This window comes from Vigna angularis, chromosome 1, assembly GCF_016808095.1.
Source record: "Vigna angularis cultivar LongXiaoDou No.4 chromosome 1, ASM1680809v1, whole genome shotgun sequence".
Taxonomy (NCBI): domain Eukaryota; kingdom Viridiplantae; phylum Streptophyta; class Magnoliopsida; order Fabales; family Fabaceae; genus Vigna; species Vigna angularis.
Genome location: NC_068970.1, coordinates 38,128,935 through 38,149,763, shown reverse-complemented (window position 1 = coordinate 38,149,763; position 20,829 = coordinate 38,128,935). Strand labels below are relative to the sequence as shown.

Sequence of the window (20,829 nt, the reverse complement as noted above, 5' to 3'; positions counted from 1 at the left end):
TTTTTCATTTCAGTTTTTGCAATTGTACTTTCTCTAGTCAGTGTTGTAGTTAACTGGTTTTTTAGAAGTATTGCTTGTGTTGTTGCATTAGGAGAATAGGTTTGAAACATTTTTTGTTTTTATCTTCAAGAAAACCAATGCTATTTGTATATAGTGGAAAATGGTGGAAAGCCAACGATCTACTGTATCATCTGGAGGATAGCGTAGTGGGTAAATTGCAGAAGTTGCATGAAGGTTGAAATATTTACGAATTATATACGTATATAAAATTGTTGTATGCAAATAAAAATAAAAGGCATAAAAACCAGAATGACATTAACCTAGATGGAACCATGGTAGCCGCAAATGGCGTGGCAAAACCGAGGACTTTCGCTATGCAATAGAACTACAGCAGCTATTTAACAAAACTGGCTACAAGGGCATCAATTTCATGAAGTAAAAGCAGTTATTATTGGGCAGAATGAGTTTATTCTGTATTCACCAAGCGGAACTGCTCAATTAAATTGCTTGCACTCCTATGATTTCTCGGCGATAATAGTTGCTGCAGTAAATAGTGCCTCTTTTCCAATCGACAATATCACCATATGCCTACACCATGACAAACAACAAATTAGAAAATTGTCACCATCGTGAACAGAAAGACATCACGGGTCTCCTCCACCCACCAAAAATAAGAGAATCATAGGTTCAGTTGAAAGTTTTGGCAATATTCAAGCATGGAAAGAAATTAGTGTAGTTTTATGTACCAATAGTAAATGCAAATTTTAAACCTTTTGTAAGTGAATAAAATACGACCAATAGTGATAATATACCAAAACACAAATGAAAAGTACGCAAGCAATGAGAAATTAAAATCCTAATGGTTCCCTTACGCATCAGTGCTTATAAAATTATTAAAAGCAGAGATAAAAGCGTGACACAAATCCACAAGAGCACCGACTCCCCCTTCTTTGTCACCAGAAATGTTGGCATCAGCATTCCCATTTGACAATATTGACAATTGAGCCTGAAAGCAAGTAAAAACACATTCAAAAAGGACATAGATTTTCAATGAGTGTGAACTAATGCTTTAGCTTCTCAATTGCTTCATTGACTGGTTTCGTATTCAAAAAAATCAGATGACAAAACCTCTAGTTCGTCTCCCTATCCCATGAGATAAATAGCTATCAATGTGATACGTATCCCACCCTTAGGAATAAGGAAACTCTTTGTCTATTATGTCAAAGGTTTTGTTTGCCTTTAATTTTTTGGTCTTTGTTTCTTCTTTAGAAGGATTACCAGTTTGTTTGGAATAAGGACCACTAATTAAGCTAGTCATAAGAGGCTAGCCAGTTAAATATGATGGAGATTGAAAGAGGGGAAATACTGTTTATCTTGTATTATTTTGCAGATTTAGTATTCCTCTTCGTGAAGGGAGAAAATCATAGAGGAGACATCTTTCTAGTCTATACTATTTTCTGTAAATCTCATTCTGTCCATATGACCTTTCTTCCCGCCCTACTATTCTCGGTTTGTATCACAGTTCTCAATCTTTGTATTCCTTTTGTATATGACAGTCTTTCTACATGTCGAAATCAATATATATTCATTGATTTGCTGGATAAGACAAGTACCTGAAAACCATGGGCAAGAAGGAATTGAATTACATCTACACCAATTTTTTTCATTAAGCTCTTAATGCCAGTTTTATTTGAAAAGCACTTCAATGCCCCACCAAATGTTGCATATTCAATATAATCACTTGACTTACGAGTGCGAACAGAAGGCTGCAATTTTGTATAAAAAAAAGCTAGTTAAATCAAGAGATTATCAAAAGCTACTACCATACAAATAATAGAACCTCCCTTTAAGGAGGAAGAAAATATACCATTAAGTCCACCTTTTGATTACCTTGGTTATGTATTTCGCCAGATACTGCACAACTATTTCCAGCTTCAACTTCGGTTCACTGAAGGTCTGAAGCCATTCTCATGAAAAGCAGAAGTGTTATCCAATAGATAATTCCCCCCAAAAATGACTTGAAATGGGAACTTGTAAAGTAACTACACAAGTAGGACGTGTCAAGTCAACCAATATTACATACTATTATGTGGAAAACCCCGTATCCTATGTATGTAATTCATGTAGTCGCGTATACAGACAGTTATGAACAACGAAAGAGAGGTGGTGAGGGGAATAGAGAGGGAAAGGGCACAGACAGTAATTGGGACCAACCTTGAAAAAAAGAGGGACACTATCTTTGTTGTAAGCTAGTTCATCCAGAATTATCTCCATCAAAGGTGTTCTGCACCAATTGCACCAAAAAACAATATTATTAAATTTATGTTATCAAAAGCATTTGACTTATAAAGAAACAAGAAAATCAACTCACTTTCCACTTTGTAAAGAAACAAAATTACAAGTTACCTCGGACTGTCTGCTCTTGTAGTGTGACCTTCCGTATCTGCTTTCTTCCTTGCCATATCAAGGTTCATAATCTAAAATCACTCAGAATGTAAGAAAAAAACAGAGCACTTGTTTGATGTTTACGCAAATACAGCGAATAAAATTGTTCAGAAACTTACCATCACTAGAAGTTTCTCAATTGAAACACATGTGTCCTTTAATACTTCTAATAAAGAAAGAGACAATGCAACATGACAATTTCTGGACAACTTAGACTGAGAACTTTGTTGAAGCTCCAGATGATTACTGAATCCACCATGAAGAAGTTGAGATAGTTGACAAATAATTGCCAGGCAATCCTTCATCAAGCTTTTGTAATTTATTTTCCTAGATCCCTGCCAAGACAACATAAAACATATATTTTGGAAAAAAACCAAAAGGGAAAGGAAAGCTTTCAAGGTGGAGTCAAGATGCATACATATCCCATCAACAGGATACATGGAAAAAAGAGTATAAGAGTAATAATTTTTGTTAAATATAGTGAAAACTATGTATGAGATTAATCTCTTTTGTGTTGAATATACACAAGGTCTTCTATTTATAATAGAAGAAATATGGGCTAAGCCCAAAATACAAATAAGGAATAATATCAAACTAACTAAAGATAAAAAATAAAGATAAGATAAAGATAATATATTTAACACTTCCCCTCAAGTTAGTATATAGAATCATATGTACCAAGCTTATTACTAATATAATCAATAAAGACTTAGTGAAAATATATGCTTTTGCACTCAAGTGACACTAAATTATTAATTGTTTGTGAAGACGACATAGAAGACGAAATACCAATCCAGAAGACTTCCATGAGCAAAAAATCTGAGAGATTGCTCTATATAAATCTCTTCTTGCAAATCGTTGTTGAGAAATGCATTGCTGACATCTGGTTGATAAAAAGACCATTGTTGAAGAGCCACCATGACTATAAATAAACTAACAAATCTTTGCCACTGGAGAAAAAACATATATGGATGGGTCAAATGCATCATGACAGAAGAGAGGTCAAAAGAGACAACAGAGAAAGAAGCCATGGACGAATAGGAGAATGAAATCCTAAAAACTATGAAGAATAGTATTGGACAGCGATGGACAACCGCGAAACTTCAACTTAGATGACTTTGACAAAGGAGATTACCATCAATAGTGGACAACACAACCAGTAGTGGCTGAAAGCGACAAACTATGGAAAACTAGGTTGCCATCAACAACAAATGGTGGCCGACAGTGGTGGGCAACGATAGACTATAGGGACTAGATTGCCATCAATAACAGATGAGGCTTGTACTGGTGGACAACGATAAACTGCAGGGATTAGATTGGACCACATAAAAATAGACTCCCCTTCACGATGAATAGAGGAAATGACGATGCATCGATGACAAATAGTGAAGGTGGAAGATCTGGCTCTTCAAAAGAATGGTCTCCTTTATTCATCAAAGCACCTAGAAACAGACTCTCCCCCACGGGGAACGTTGGTGGACAGAGACTGCGAATAGTGGACAATAGTGAGAAAGACACGGCAGAGAACTGAAATTAGGAGAGCAGGACTTAAATCAGACACAGGTGTTGAAAGACAAAATTCTTAGGGTGACTAATCGAGACAATCAAAACCGTATATTAAGAAGTGGATTTTAGGCCTAACTCAACCCCACAAAACTGGCTTGTAAGGTGAGGTTTGCACCTCACTTATGTATTATAATTTGTTAGATATATTATATCTTTTATCTTTTAGTTAGTTTGTTATTATTTCTCATTTGTATTTTGGGCTTAGCCCATATTTCTTCTATTATAAATAGAGAACCCTATGTGTGTATTTTACACAAGGGAGATTAATCTAAATATAGTTTTTCACTATATTCAACATGGTATCAGAGCAGGTTCTCTGATCTTCTTCTGGTGTCTCTGCTGTCTGCCGGCGGCTGGCCGCCATGGCCGCCGGCAGCCCCTAAAATTTCAGTGGGCAACCCTTCTCTCTTTCTTTTTCTCTTAAATCTGTGCCACAGTCAGCACCGTGCAGTCAGATCTCTCCACCGTCGCCGCCGCTTCTTTCCGGCCAGACCGTCGCCGCCTCCGGCCACCGCTGCCGCCGCCGCCGCCGCCGGAGTTCCAGAATCGACCGGCGACCACACCATCGGAATCGTCTCGGCCGGGCGACCACCGTCGCACAAAGATCGCGGCGATCGGAGCACCCACGCGCCGCCGCAAGATTCGCCGCTGCCGCCGCACGTGCCGGCGCGTCGCCGGAGCTTTCCGCCGCCGATCAGCACTGCCGTGATCGCCTCTTCGCCCTCTTTCTGGATCTGTGGTCGTTGCATCAATCGGAGTACTTTGAATTTTTAGGGTTTCTCCCTCGCCATGGCTGCCCAACTTGATGATCGGAGTAGGTCTCGCCAACCAGACCATCGCCGCTGGCCATGCCGTTTGCCGCTGTCCCGCGACGTTTGCTGCTGTCCACGTGCCGTTTCCGCTGTCCGGCGCCGTTTAGTTTGCCGCTGTTCGGCACTGTTTGCCACTTTTCGGTGCTAGAGTTAGCCCGATGTTTGGCCCTGTTTGCCGCTGTTCAGTGCTAGAGTTAGCACTGTTTGCTGCTGTTTGGTGCTAGAGTTAGCACTGTTTGCCGTTGTTCGATGCTAGAGTTTAGCCCGATCTTCTTGTGATACACGGCTGAGTATCACCACTTGGGAGTTGTCCAGCAAAGAATCTTGGACCTCCAACATATCTTGATGTCTTTGTTTTAGCATTGTAGCTTAATATTTTGTTTTGTTTTAGTGGTTCAGCAACTGTGATCTTTCACATTTCCACCTTCACACTAAGGGGGAGTACGTTTCCAAGACACTGCAAGTCACATAAATATGGGTGTAGTCCCTGCAGTTTTGTAGATTTCAGCTACTACTGTTGATCCCGTCACCCATCCATCATTGATGAGGATTTAGTGTAGTCCCTGCAGTTTTGTAGCTCTTAGCTTTCAGCTACTACTGTTGATCCCGTCACTCATCCATCATTGATTGGGAATCAGTCCTTGCAGTTTATCATTGTCCACACGGCTCTCCTTCATCCACTTTTGAAGTTGAAGTTTCACAAGCTGATGTTAGTCCATCTATGTTTGCCTCACACTCTTGAAGACAAATCATCTAGTTCAACACTGAGTTCATCTATTTCAAGCTTAGTTCATACAATTTGTATGCTCCAGCTTGAGGGGGAGTGTTAGATATATTATATCTTTTATCTTTTAGTTAGTTTGTTATTATTTCTCATTTGTATTTTGGGCTTAGCCCATATTTCTTCTATTATAAATAGAGAACCCTATGTGTGTATTTTACACAAGGGAGATTAATCTAAATATAGTTTTTCACTATATTCAACATAATTTGACCTTATCTCTAGTCGATGTGAGACTTTCAACACCCCCCCTTCACGCTGAGGTATAGACATCTCGAGCGTGATAGTAGAAATGGGTGGTCCGTTAACGGCCCGATAGCGAGTGGAATAGAAGAATAGAATGCTCACATAGAACTCGCTAGGATAGGCTTCAACCATGGTTCTGATATTGATAGGTTTCCGAACAAGAAACCTGATCAAGAACTCTCTCTCAACCTCTCACAACAAAGAAACAGAGAAGAATGAAAAGAATATGGTATTGTTCACAAAGGAATAGTCTGTGACACAGGGGCATAATCCCCTTCACAGGTCTAAGGCCTGTCAACAATCAAAGTCTCAAAGAGTCCCTCCTAACAATACAATCAATCTATTTATACAACTGCTTTTCCCGCCCTTCCCTAACTGATATAACAGTTAGGTCATCAAAGCTAATTAGTCTTCTTTCTTCTCTCGTAAACTATCCACCTCCTCTCATTCCTATCAGATATCATATTAGAAAATGGGTTTAAAGTCTAACTCATTCCCACAAAACCGACTTGTATGGTGAGGTTTGCACCCCACTTATATATTATAATTTTACCTTATCTCTAGTAGATGTGAGACTTCCAACACCCCCCCTTCACGCTGAGGTATAGACATCTCAAGTGTGATAGTAGAAATTGGGTGGTCCAATAATGGCCCGATAGCGGGTGGAATAGAAATGCCCAAGAAACAAGAAATATCGCTAAGATAGGCTCCAACCATGGCTCTAATACCACTGTTGGGAAGGTTCGATATACACACATATCTCCACACTTGTAAGATATTGTCCGCTTTGGGCCAAGCCCTCACAGATTTACTTTTGGTACCACTTCAAAAAGCCTCTTACCAATGGAGGTATCTTATGTGTATATAAACCCATGTCCATCTCTTATTTTATCCGATGTGCGACTTTGTTTTACCCAACACCCTCCCTCAAACAAAGGACTATGGTTTTCCTTCCTCCCCTACTACGATAGTCTTTTGTTATCCTCGAGTACACCATGGTCAACACTGAGCATCTCTTTGCCCTCTTCACGATCCATGGTCACAACACTGAGCATCTCTTGCTCTCCACCTCTCATGAGTCATCTGGCTATCTACCACTAGCCACCTGCCAGGCTTCACCTGATCATGGAGGGACGTACTCGTCTGAGTTCGGTCACCAAACCTAAACCATGGGCTCTGATACCATATTAAGACACTAGTCAAAACTGAAACTCCAATGATGGCAGCAATAGGTGTAATGGCAGAGGCGACAATTTTTTTTCTAAAAAGAACCTTAGGCTTTAGATACCATGTTAAGAAGTGGATTTTAAGCCTAATTCAATCCCACAAAATCGGTTTGTAAAGTGAGGTTTGCACTTACATAACATACCCCTTCACATCGAGGTATATACATCTCGTGCGTGGAACTAGACATTAATAAGTGATCCGATAGTGGGAGGAACTATCTGTCCAACAAACAACAAATCTCACTAAGATAGGCTCTAACCTAGCTCTAATACCATGTTGAATATAATGAAAACTATGTGTGAAAATAATTTCCCTTATGTTGAATATACACATAAGGTATTTTATTTATAACAGAAATATAGACTAAGTCCAAAATACAAATAAAGAATAATACCAAACTAACTAAAGATAAAAAAAATAAAAATAAGATAAAGATAATATATCTAACAATTTTCATAATCAATATGCTGAATTACTAATTGGTTACACAAAAAGTCTTCTTTTACACAGTATGATCAATATAATTTTGGTTTAAAAACAAATACCAATAGCAGACTAAGCAAAGACTCCCTCTGCATGTTCCATGTCGAGGAAGCTGCAACGAAATAAATAGAATAAGTATTTTGTTAAGGCATGGTGATAGCATATATGAGTTTAACTTCATACATTACCCTTGCGAGGTAAAAAATCATCCTCAAAAACAATCACAAGGTACTGGAAGAGTAACATGTTCCTCAAGGGCTGCAGCAAGATTATGCAAAGATATTAAACGCCCATCCACCTTAAACAAAATTAACCACAAAAAGAGCAATGTCCTTTTCACTCTGGAAAATCCCAATACATCAATGTAAAAAGCATAGGCTGAAAATAGAAACAATACAAGAGAGGACCTGTTTATTAGGCTGAATAGCACACTAAGTACCAGTTAAAACTAATTACAACAATTGAACCGCTTTTTACTTCTTTTATAATAGACCTTGTAAAGGTCTGTTCCTTGCTTCTTTTTGTCCTATCACCATCTCTAACACACCGACACAGGCAATATCAAATGAGGACTCTTTCGGAGAGTAGAAGAGAAAATATTGATCGTCAGATTTCACTGATCAAGATTAAAATATAAATATCGTGTGACTATCCATGATGGTTTTACAACTAAGTTTGTTCTTCAAACAAACAAAAGTGACAATAACTTTCTCATAATAACGTCCTACAACACATACACATAATAAACACAGTAGGAAATGGAAATTTACTAGATTGTATCTAGTCTCAAGAGATAAATGTATAACAAATATACACAAAATTCTAGATAGGAATTACAACATTGGTGAACTAACCTCCACATTGGCTGCTTGCAATTTGGTCCCAGATATTATTTCAGCAACGTCTTCAATCAGGAGCTGAAAGCTCTAAGTAGGTGGAAAACAAAAAGAACAAAAATGGGTAAGAATTCAATATCAAAATGCAATTTAACATAAATACATATGGGAGAACCTAGTTAATGCTAAATTTTATAAACAAAATTATATAAACTTAAAAATATATATTAGTTCAGTGAACTGCAGTGCCTTTTTTATCAATCATAAAACTCCTGTTGAAAATGTGAGTGTGATAGGATCTAAGGTAAGAGGATAGAAGGAAGAGGAAATGAGAGAGCAGTTAAGAAAGGTGGGAAAATGAGAGAGCAGTTAAGAAAGGCGGGAAAATGAGAGAGCAGTTAAGAAAGGCGGGATGGGAGATCTTACATAAATAGAGTTCTATTCATTGTTAGAGGGAAGTTTTTGAGTATTATTTTATAAATCTGGCCGGGATTATGCCTCCGCTAGGGCTAAGAGGGGGATTAGGCCTCCATTAGCGCTATTAGTGTACTTTGTTCACAATATCAATCCAGAAACTCATTCTTTCATTGTTCTTTTGATTACTTTGAGCGTTGATAGTTAGGTTTCCAACCCAGGAACCTAACAGAGTGTGTCCATTCTTATATTATGCAACAAAATAAAAGTTAGTACTGATTACCTAAAGTGAATTCGCAGAATTAGATAACTTTAGAATAGAATGAATTTCTAAAAAATATGTAAAAGGTGAACATCAGTGATCTCCTATATTACTGGTACATTTCACCATGTGCACGGAAATTTCAGAGAAATGTTTTGAGAAACTGTTTGGAAATTAGAATTTTGTAGACTGTCAGACCTCGTAAATGCGCACCCAAAACCCCTCCTGTCAGGATCATTTAAAACGCACCTTAAACCCCTCTGAACGGACACCAGGTGTCAAGAAACGAGGATCCAAAATCAGATAGTGAAATGCAGGTGTCAGCAGGAGAGCGGACGTTCGTTTGAAACAAAGTTGATTTTCTGAAATCCGCGTCACTCTCCCTCTGCATGCACCCTTCTTCCCAAACTCTGATCTTTTCATTTTTCTCCTCCTTCTCACTAGAAACCCTATCTTCTCTCTAAGGAAACTCACCCTTTCTCTCCTCCGATCATCATTCAGGCACCGTAGAAGCACCACCGGCGTCCTGAGCTTCATTCTGAACCGAACAGTTTCGAGTTATGAACTGGTCAGTTTCCTCGCCTCTTACCCGTTCGTTCTCTAATACATGCAACTCAAGTTCTGGTTGCATGCTGTCTTCTTGCCTGAACCAATTCTGGTTTTCTGTTATATGTTTTAGTTTGAAGAGTTGGTTGAGCTTTGAGGGTAGAAGGATTTATAGTCAGACAAACCGCATTCCTATATTTTAGCACGCTCGTTCACGTTAGAGGTAAGGGAAACTTATTTAATTTGATTTGTATGATTATATGATGTATGCGCGTTCGTTGAAATGACTGAATGGATATATTGTATGATGATTGCTATGTTTGAAATATATGAAGTATGAAAATTTGATGATACCATGAATGTGTAAAGTTATGAATTTACCTGTTAAGAAATGAATTTAAATTCTGAATATGAGTTTCCCTTAAGATAGTGTACGTTCGTTTCTGAACAGTCTTTGACCGTTCGGTTTTCTGAGTGAGTTTGATTAGAATTGGATTCTTTCATTTGGGAAGAATCCTAGTGGAGGACGAGCGCCTACACTTCGAACTTCGTTGCTTGCGCGTTCGGCCAAGCACCGTTCGGTCTTTATATTCTGCCATGAAATATTTTAGTAGTTTTAAATAATACTTCAATAGTGTCTGGGTATAATTATCCATCTTCTTTTATATCCGTTAGTAGCACCTGGTCTTATACCAAGTGTTCGTTCTAAGCAAATGGTTGGTCTCACACCTGACACTCGTTCTATCTCTTAAAGCTAAATTATTTACATGAGCGTTCATTTAAGCCCTCTACGGTTCGATCACTATAGTGTCTAGTCTTTGACTGTCACTTAGATTCTTGATACTAAACTTGACTAAACTAAGTATTCACAAGCGTTCGGTTTCTTCCGATGAGATAATTCCAAGTAATACTCTCCGTGCCTGGAAATATTGTGATCCATTGGCTTCACTCTGGAGTCCTCGGTCTTGGTCTGGTCTTTTAGTGTTCAAATAGAGTTCTCAAGAGTCGGTTCCTCTAATTGGCTCAACGTTGAAATCGACGTTCGTCTCATTCGTTTCTTGGAATATATTATTGCGCTCGCTATCTTTCTTAAAATCCGATGTCAACCCTTGGTCTAAATCCATTCTCAAAGTTGAAGGTCTCTCGGTCTCGCCCTATGCGTTCGACCCAGTTTAAGTTCGGTTGAACGTTCGTTATTTGAAATCCTCATGAATCTTTGTACAAGGTGATTAAATGAGATTGGTATTATTAAAAGATAAAGAAAATGTGATATGGAAAGGTTGTGGTTTATGGACGAGCGTTCCAGGGAGGAACGACTCATGGATGAATACTTGAATTCGTAAAGTATGACTGTGAGTATGCTAAGCTGGCTGTTCATCCTGATGTTCCGTGAGTACTCGTGTTCACGTAGAGGAGGGTAGGTCACGTGTGGAAATGGCAGGAGGTCCTAGTCCTTAGGGGTACTTTGGACAGATAGGGCTAACCTCGGGTGACAGCTGTTGAGGGCATCCCAATTACTACATCACCCGAGTGCGCGAACGCCTGTAGCTACACAGATTTCATACAGTCCGGACAATCAGTCTAGTGATAGGCCTTATATGATTCGTATGTTGAAATTCTCTTGTGTGTTAGATTGTTTGAAATATATGTTTATTCATGAAAATTAAATTATATAAGCTTACCCTGTATTTTCTATCGTGTCTTGTTTTGTACGTCCGTGTTGTCGTTGCAATGATCATCCGTGTGGATGTGAGTAGAAGCGGATGCGCTGTTGGAGGATGCGCTGGAAGAAGAAAATTTGGAGGATGCGAACCTCGTAGAAGTTGAAGTCAAGGCTGAACCGTAGTGAGTTCGGTTAGTAGTATAGTTTAGTTAGTGTAAGGTGGTCGTTCGATCGCCTTCCTTTTTGTTTAGTAATGACCGTTCGGTAATCTCTTTTCTTAAACCGTTCGGTCAGTTTTGTATTGTTGTATGGTAAATTCTGAGTTCTTTCTATAAAGGCCGTTCGGTCAGAACCGTACGCTCTTCTTAGTGTAAGACTGAATTAATAGCTTATTAAATGTAATTATTCTATTATATAGTTTATTGCTGTATTTTTGGGATGTTACATAGAGAAATAGTGGAATTGTTATAGAATAAATTAAAGCTATATAGTTCAACTATAGCAATCACACAGGCAGGCCCTTCATAGATTAAGACAAATTTTGTAACAATAAAAAAGGAACGACATAAAAATACTATAAACAATACGAGATAAAGAGAAAATGTTTGGAAAAATAAGTAATTCTATATTGCACTTTTAAATTTTTTAAATGCATTGGAGCAATAAATTTGCCAAGAGAAGTTAATAAATACTTTTATTATTTTAGTTTAGCTCACATAAGGATACAAAAAAAATCCAATAATGACAGAAGAAATTGTTTCAATTAAATGAAAGAACTAAAAAACTGCAGGGGAAAATACAGAAGAAATAAGCTCACAGAGGGGTCAAGGGGTCCACTAGACAGTTTGTCACCTGCTTCAGCAGTGCCATTATCCAGGCAATCAATAAATGGAGACCATGCCTGACAAATAATATTTCATATTTGCAAATAAGTTCAACTAACTAACCCAGAATAGAGAAAAAATAACATACTGAGATGGCTTATATTTATGTGTACCTCTTTAACCACAACCAATTTCGATGGAGAGTTAGACGACGATTGGGATAAATACACACGAGGGAAGTGCTAAACCCAAAAAGAAGCCACAGATGTAAAGGGGTATCAGTTACAATCAGGGCCTATGAATACCAAGATAGAATGTCATGTCTCAAGTTGCATTCAAATACCTTGTCTAAATCTACCAGAAGCTTATAACTTCCGACAATAATTTCTAGAGAATTCCCTGTCCTCAGCATGTGGAAGACTGCCCCAAAAACTTTTCTGGAGATTAAACCTCAGTGAACAATATTAGACACAATGCAATTTACTCTCCCAAAACAAAACCTACCCACGGAAAAACCCATGATCGTGGAAAAGAACTGAGTTTAGGAGTTCACACATTGATATAAAAACACTTACGAAGTGGGTGGTTTTCCATACTCAGGCCCAATTGAAGATGCGCGAACAACATCAAGAAAAGCAATTCCTGCACATATGAACCATAGAACAAAGCAAAAAATAACTCTTTTTGGTCATTTAAAATTCGAATATATTTTTTGTATTTCGAAAGAAACCCAAGCCAAATTGTACTAAAGTTCGAATTTTCCGGTCACCCCAAAGTCCAATTAGCTAAAGCACGTCGATTTTCCTTGTGGGCACGAACGTGGTGGAAAGGCCAAGTGAAAATGGGGAGAAAAACCAAACCTAACAATATTTAATAAAAAAAGACAAAGAAGAAAAGGTTTTTCGTACGGTCATCGAGGGCATCTTGGTGAGGATCCTTAGTTTCGGAGCCATCAAACATGGCCAACATGTTATCATCGATCACTGTTCTGTTCCATCTTTCACCATTACTAGGGTTCACCATCTCCGCTCCTACTTTTGCCAATTTCTCCTTCCCCACCAAAAAAAAACCTCCCAGAATTTAGTGAGACTGTCCTTTGAAAATCTATATATATATATATATATATATATATATATATATATATATATATATTCCCGCCAAAAAAATTGACAAAGAATTACTGGACCGGTTAAGAGATGGGACATTTCTTCTCCACTCTTATAATTGTACATCCCCTGGGTGATTAAAGGACCAAATTTATTTTTATTTCAAATTCCTTAATAGAGTTCTATTTTATAACATGGTTTTACCTTCACTAAGATATAAATTTGTATCTTAAAATATACAATTTAAAATACGGCTTTGTATTTAGATTATATTCTGAAGTATACATCTCAAAATATAAAAGTTGATACAAATAATGTAAATTTGTATTTAATATTATATAATTTAAAAGGCATTTTTATTTTATATTTTAGAATGTATAATTTAAAATACAAATTCTAAAATATAAAATTGCATGAAAATATTCTAAAACATAATATTGTATTCTAGAATATCCAATCTAAAATACTGTTTGTAATACAAATTTGTATTTTGAATTATGTTATAGAATACAAAAAATATATATTTAATGTTCCAGGTTATATAATACATTAGACAATCAAAAACTGAAATTAAAAATTCTAAATCATAGGATAAAATTGAAACTTTAACATAAAAGTCCAGGTTGACGTTATTTACTTACATACTAGTTTATTCAAAATTATTCTGAAGATTTGATAAATTTCTTGACGATCTTTCATATTCAAATTGTGTTGTTGGCTCCCTCGCCTCTTTGTTCAAGCCATGTGGAAGTATTTGTGAAATGCACTCAAACGTTCAAGTTAGTGATTCTGCGTAATAGTATTATAATAAAAATTAGTAATTAGAGTTGGTTATTTCACCCGTTAAACATATATTTATAAAAATGAGCTTACCCTTTGGTCAGGACCGGGCCCATTACTAATAAATGGTTATTATTTTCATTCACTACCAATTAGTGGTTGTTATTATCTGGTCAGGACTGGGCCCATTATTAATAAATGGTTATTATTTTCATTCACTGCCAATTAGTGGTTGTTATTATCTTAACCGATTAGTTATCGAGTTGTTAATTGTTTGTCTGCCCAGTCCATTGGCATGACAGGTATCCATACAGTACATAAATAAATTAAAATAATGATGATGATAATGCATGTTAAAATTATAAAATAAATAAGAGTTAAATATATTTTTAGTTTTAAATTTTAACGTGAAATTGAATTTTATTTGTCTCAAACTGTAAATTAATTTTATCTACAAATTTTATTAATTAATAGATGAAGTCTTTGTAACCAAATGAGGTTAAAGATTTGTTGATGTGATATTTGGGGTCACCACATGTGCATCCATGTGTTGAGCTAGTGTCCACTTTCATTCTCTTTCGTGGTCTTTTCTCTACCTCTTCCTCCTTAACCCTTCTTTTGTTGTCCCTATATGATGGATGATGCTCTTGGTGAATTCTAGATACATAGTTGGATTGGATGCTTTCAAAGTCATTTTCCAATGCTTACGACGCAGCGAAACGATTTATTAAAACATATATGTGAAGCGATGTTCGGTTGGGAAAAGGAACTAGAAAATATCAGAAGGTTAGAGATAAAGAGATTGATTAGTGTGAGTGAAAGAAAGTTGCAAAAAGGGACTTGGATGCTTGGAAGAAGAGGTAGATCGGTGATTGATAGGAAACTATGAGGCAAATGAAGATAAGAAGGGAAAGGAGTGGTCAATGTGAATGGAAGGTGGCTAGAAGAGGATCTCTAGTCGTGACTCTTAAGGAGAAGTTGGTTCTAGAGTGTTCTCTACAAAATAACAATTCATATATTTCAAAAGTTCCTTACAATAGTGATGGATATGGCTTTTATATCCTTTCCTACGTGAAGCTTATGCCCAAAATCTGATCCACCTTTCATGGATCAGCTGTTACATGTCTTAGCACATTTTAATCATGTTTATACACGTGGAAAATGAAAAAAATATTAAAAACGTGCTACAAAAGTGGGAATCTGGCTTCCTGGACAAAGAACTCGGACAAGCCAGCCTTAGAGTTTGACATGTTGGCTACAAAGCTTTGTACCTCTCCCTAGAAGCTCGACCAACTCGGCAATAAATCATGGAACTCGGCCGACTTGATTCTTGAGCTCAGTTCAAGTCTTCCATTTAAGGACTTGTCCTCTCATCCTTCTTAGATCTTGTTAGCTATGCTCCTTGTTATAGGTCCATGACTTAGACCCAAGTCATCATCTCCTCTCTTTTGAGAAGGATTTATCCTCAAATATGGCAGGTCGTCTTTATTCCGAGGACTTCAAGATTTATTGGTGAAAAAGCTCTTCATAGTCTTGGGAGTCACCATCTTGACATGACTTTATTTTTTAAGGTCCATATTAACCCCTCTTGAATCAAATATCCTTTTGCAATAAGCATCAGATGTAATATGAATTAATTTTGGTCTCACAAATAAGGAACATAGAAAGATATTTTTAGAAGGTCTCCTCATATTTTGATTTATATTTCTAATGAAAACTAGAAGCCTTATTTTATAAAAACGTTTTTTTTTTTGTCTTAAGTTAATTATAACCACAAAGGTAACCATAACCTAATATGTGAGTTGCCATCTTTTGAGAAGTTTAACATATTGAAGTATGAAATGACAACTTTTTCAAAAGAGAAATTAAAATTTGAAGACTTAATGATAATTGCATAAAAGTTTAAGGATTTGAAGGAACTCCCTTTAAAAGTTTAAGTAAGACCAAGTATCGTTTTCCAAGAGACTCATGACACTAAACAATCATGTAATTACTTAACTAATTAAGACTTTGAAGAACAATTTTAGGGTTTTGAATGCAAAACAAGAAAGTAAATATGAATGCAAATTGATCAATTGAGGCTAAACACTAGAATGAATGGATGAAGTTGAAAATATGAGATGAGTATGTTGTTGGGGTTTAGATTTCACCTAGTCTACTCTCATGCATATAAAAATTCATCTTCTTCATTCAATTGTTAACATCACTTTCTAAATTACTTAAAACTTGATGTCTCGGCGAAAAAAGCCTATCCTTAATTACTAGTTTACAATGTCTTGTCTCCCTAATAATTAATTTTGCATTACGAGCGAAAGCTTAAGCTGACCAAAACTCATATCCCTAAGTCTAGGCAATACTGCTTTTGGAAGAAATTCCATATATCTAGGTTTCCCCGTATGTGTCCATATCACGAAAACCAATAATCATGTCATGAATGAGTTAAACATAACAAGCATAGAGCAAAGAAAAATAACCATAACAATTGATGAAAGAAGCATAAATAAATTGGAATCAATTCAAATACATGAGAGTTCACAAGGTTACATCACCCCCAACAACAATTTGAATTTAGTTCCCCCTTGTCACGGGGAAACTAGATGAACAATGGAATGAAAGAGATAGAAAAACCCTAAAAACCGAAGAGGAGAGCTCCCACATCCCCAAATCTGCCTCTAAGGGGTGAAAAGTGTGTTTCTGCTCAAGCCATCAAGAGATACAATCCCTAGGACGTCCAAGTCCTTAAATAGATAAAAAAAATAACAGAAAACGGATCTAGGCCCATTTCGTGGGCTTGGACCTGTTTTCTGTTATTTTTATTTTCTATTTAAGGACTTGGACGTCCTAGGGATTGTATCTTTTGATGGCTTGAGCAATAAAACACGTTTTCCACCCCTTGGGGGCTGATTTGGGGATTTGACAACTCTCCTCTTCTCTTTCTAGGGTTTTATCTTCATTCCATTCCATTGTTCACCTAGTTTCTTCGTGATGATGGAGAACTAATCTCATTTGTTATTGGGAAAGATGTAACCTCTAAACTCTCTTGTATTTGAATTGATTCTTAGTAATTATATATGCTTCTTTCATTAATTGTTAGGGTTTTGTCTCATTCGCTCATTGCTTGCTTTGTTTAACTCATTCATGGCATAATGTATGAATTGCATGAGTATCGGAACATATCTTACAATTTAGGTTCTGGAGAATCTCTCCCAAAAGTAGTATTGCCCAGGAATGAGGATATGAGTTTTGACTGTCTTAAGCTTTTGTTGTAAGAATTAATTATTAGGGATGATGAAAGACATTATGATCTATAATTAAGGATAGACTTTCTTCGTCGAAGAATCGTGTTTTAAGTAATTTAGAAAGTGACATTGACATTAATGAAGAAGATGATTTCTTATATGCATAAGAGTGATTAGGTGAAATCTAAACCTCAATAACATATTCATCTCATATTTTCAATATCATCCATTCATCTTTGTGTTTAACCTCAATTGATCAAATTGCATTCATGATTATTTTTATTGCATTTGCATTCAAAACCCCTAAATTGTTCTTCAAAAGTCTTAATTAGTTAAGTAATCACATAACTGTTTAGTGTCGTGAGTCCTTTGGGAAACGATATTTGGTTTTACCATTTTAATATTACTTGATACGATTCGGTACACTTGCCAAAGTCTTAACACATATAAAACCAAAGCATTCACAACACAAAAATACAATTCAGAATATTCTTTTTAATGAAACATATAATTATTACCATAAATCATCTTAATTTACAAAATATTATGACGATAAATCAACTCAATTAAAATATGTTAATGCACAACTTATTATATCCTAATAACTAAACACTATTGTATAGTTGTATTACATGTTTTACAAGGCTTTCCTTATGTAAAGAATGGACTTCTTGGGAATTGGAAGAGGAGTCTTGAATCTCTACACATGACACATGATTTTAATTAGTGTATATGAATTCTGAATGATGGTGAAAAACAATTCATTAAATTCAAATATTACTGTTTCCCAACCACTTGTAATATGGGTACAAATAATGGTCTTAATACAATGCATTATGTAGTAACCACACACATGATTTTAATTAGTGTATACGAGTTCCGAATGATGGAGAAAAACAATTCATTAAATTCAAATATTACTGTTTCCTAGCCACTTGTAATATGGATACAAATAATGGTCTTAATCTAATGCATTACATAGTAACCACACTCATTTAAGTCGATTTGTCTATTACATTACAATATATCATCATAATTATAAATAGTTAATGAAGATCGTTAAAGTAAAATACTATAAGAAAGTATGAACTAAAATACCAAACCTTCAAGGCCAACTGTGCAAGCTTTTTAGCCTTAGCAATTGATTTCCTTGACAACATCATATGTGCTGCAATTGAACTATGAAAAAAAAATGGCTTTAGGATACACTTATATAACAAAATAAGTCCAAACATTGAGGTTCTTACCAATCTACTATTTGTCTTAAATGTTTGGGAGGAGACTTATGCAATGAGCAAAACCAGACAACAATATTGTCTGGTTTGAAACCAGAAGTAGCTGGTAATGGTGCCAGAAAATTGATAATAGCTTAATTATTATTGATAACGGTTGAAAAACCGTTATTTTTATACTTAATTTTAATATTGAAAACACCCTTTATGACTTAGAAACTAGCTTGAAATCATGCTTCTGTTTAAGTTTTGGAAATAAGAGAGTTGGATGAGTTTTATGCTTGGTTTTCCTTGTTTTGACAGGAATTAAGATGAATAGGATGAAAGAAGTTGAAGTAGCAAGGAGTTGGAACCCAGAAAAGACAGAAATAGTACCAGATCAAACGGTAGGATGCAGGAGAATCCAAACCGAACGGTTAAGAACCCAGACCGAACGATTACTAAGACTAACCGAACGGTCAGATAGAGGAGAAGACATAGACCGAACAGTTCATAATAGAGACCAAATGGCGTGAAGGTAGTGGAACTAGGCCGAACGATGTGAGAAAGAAAGACAACTGTTGAACGATGTAAATGAGGACCGAACGGCTGCAGAAAAACATAGGCAAACCGAACGATTTGTGAGAGGAGAAACTGAATGAAGTGGTATAAGTTATGCCGAATGATCAACAGTGTAAGACCGATCGGTCAAAAGTGAAATCGAACGGTCATGCGTCATTTGAGTGCCGCAGCTACCGCTGAGCGTCAACGACGTGGGCTTGGACCTGTTTTCTGTTATTTTTATGTTCTATTTAAGGACTTGCACATCCTAGGGATTGTATCTTTTGATGGCTTAAGCACAGAAACACATTTTTCATCCCTTGGGGGCAGATTTGGGGATGCGAGAATTTGCTCTTCTCTTTCTAGGGTTTTTCTATCTCTTTCATTCTTTCATTCCATTGTTCATTCTAGTTTCTCCATGATAATGGAGAGCTAAACCTTATTTGTTGTTGGGAAAGATGTAACCTCTTAAACTCTCATGTATTGAATTGATTCTTGATTATATATGCTTTACTTCATTAATTGTTAGGGTTTTTCATCTACACTCTATGCATGCTTTGTTTAACTCATTCAATTGCATGATCATTGATTTTGTCGATATGGACACATACGGGGAAATCTAGATCTTAGGAAATTCTCCCAAAAGCAGTATTGCCTAGACATAGGGATATGTAGGTTGATTGCCTTTAAGCTTCTATGTGAATGTAATGCATGAATAATTGCTAGGGATACAAGACATTGTGAACTAGTAATTAGGAGTAGGCTTTCTTCACCGAGACATCGGGTTTAAGGTAAATTAGAAAGTGGCATTAACATTAATGAAGAAGATGAATTCATGTATGCATGAGAGTAAACTAGGTGAAATCTAAACCCCAAAAACAATATCATCAAATTCATCCATTCATTCTTGTGTTTAGCCTCAATTGATCAAATTGCATTCAGGTTTATTTTATTGCATTTGCATCCAAAAACCCCAAAATTTGTTCTTTAGAGTCTTAATTAGTTGAGTAATCACATAACTGTTTAGTGTCGTGAGTCTTTGGGAAACGATATTTGGTCTTACCATTTATTATTACTTGATACAATTCGGTACACTTGCCGAGGTCTTAACAAGTTTTTGACTCCGTTTTCGGGGATTAAAAATTTGTTTATCAAGTTTTTGACGTCGTTGCCGGGGACTCGTGATATAACTATTATATTTTTGTGATTCTTAACCGATTAGACTTTATCTTTAATTTTTATCTTTTTATTTCTTTATATCTTTCTATCTTTTTATCTTTTTATCTTTATATCTTTCTATCTTTTCATCTTTCTATCTTTTCATCTTTAAATCTTTTCATCTTTAAATCTTTTCATCTTTCTATCTTTTCATCTTTCTATCTTCTTATCTTTTTATTTTTTACCTTTAATTTTTTATCCTTTTATCTTTTTATCTTTCTATCTTTTCATCCTTTTATTTTTTTTTATCTTTTTATCTTTTTTTTTTATTTTTATTTTTTCATCGTTTTATCCTTTTATCTTTTTCTCTTTTTATTTTTTTTTCTTTTTATCTTTTCATTTTCTTTTTATCTTTTTCTCTTTTGTTTTTTTCTCTTTTTATCTTTTTCTCCTTTTCTCTTTTTATCGTTTTATCTTTTTAGTTTTTTTTTATCTTTTTATTTTTTCCTTTTTATCTATTTATCTTTTTATTTTTATTTTTTTTATCTTTTTTATTTTTTTTATCTTTTGACCTTTTTATTTTTTTTTTATTTTTTTTCTTTCTATCTTTCTATCTTTTTATCTTTCTATCTCTTCATTTTTTTTCCTTTTTTATTTTTATCTATTTGT

At 35.8% G+C, this 20,829-nt stretch overlaps 1 protein-coding gene across 2 annotated transcripts; it reads right to left on the bottom strand.

Moving 5' to 3' along the window:
- Positions 1-229: 229 nt before the first annotated feature.
- Positions 230-13,196, bottom strand: LOC108323888 (negative regulator of systemic acquired resistance SNI1). 2 transcript variants are annotated; one of them, XM_017556701.2, is made up of 15 exons: positions 13,014-13,196; positions 12,681-12,747; positions 12,449-12,542; positions 12,279-12,347; positions 12,099-12,182; positions 8,415-8,486; positions 7,749-7,818; positions 7,623-7,672; positions 2,565-2,780; positions 2,407-2,477; positions 2,215-2,284; positions 1,891-1,956; positions 1,614-1,766; positions 873-1,006; positions 230-588 (listed from the first exon to the last, which is right to left on the bottom strand). In XM_017556701.2, the coding sequence occupies exons 1-15, from the start codon at positions 13,126-13,128 to the stop codon at positions 516-518; spliced, it is 1,404 nt and encodes a 467-aa protein (XP_017412190.1). In that variant the 5' UTR covers positions 13,129-13,196; the 3' UTR covers positions 230-515. The 2 variants fall into 2 exon arrangements, with proteins under 2 accessions (XP_017412190.1, XP_052725818.1); XM_052869858.1 differs by lacking the exon at positions 1,614-1,766.
- Between the last annotated feature and the right edge of the window lie 7,633 nt (positions 13,197-20,829).

Coding starts and splice junctions, on each gene's coding strand:
- LOC108323888 (XM_017556701.2), bottom strand. CDS start 13,128: ATGGTGAACCCTAGTAATGGTGAAAGATGGAACAGAACAGTGATCGAT. Junction 7,819..8,414: donor TGCAAGCAGCCAATGTGGAG/GTTAGTTCACCA, acceptor ATCTTGCTGCAG/CCCTTGAGGAACATGTTACT. Junction 7,673..7,748: donor TGATTTTTTACCTCGCAAGG/GTAATGTATGAA, acceptor ATTTCGTTGCAG/CTTCCTCGACATGGAACATG.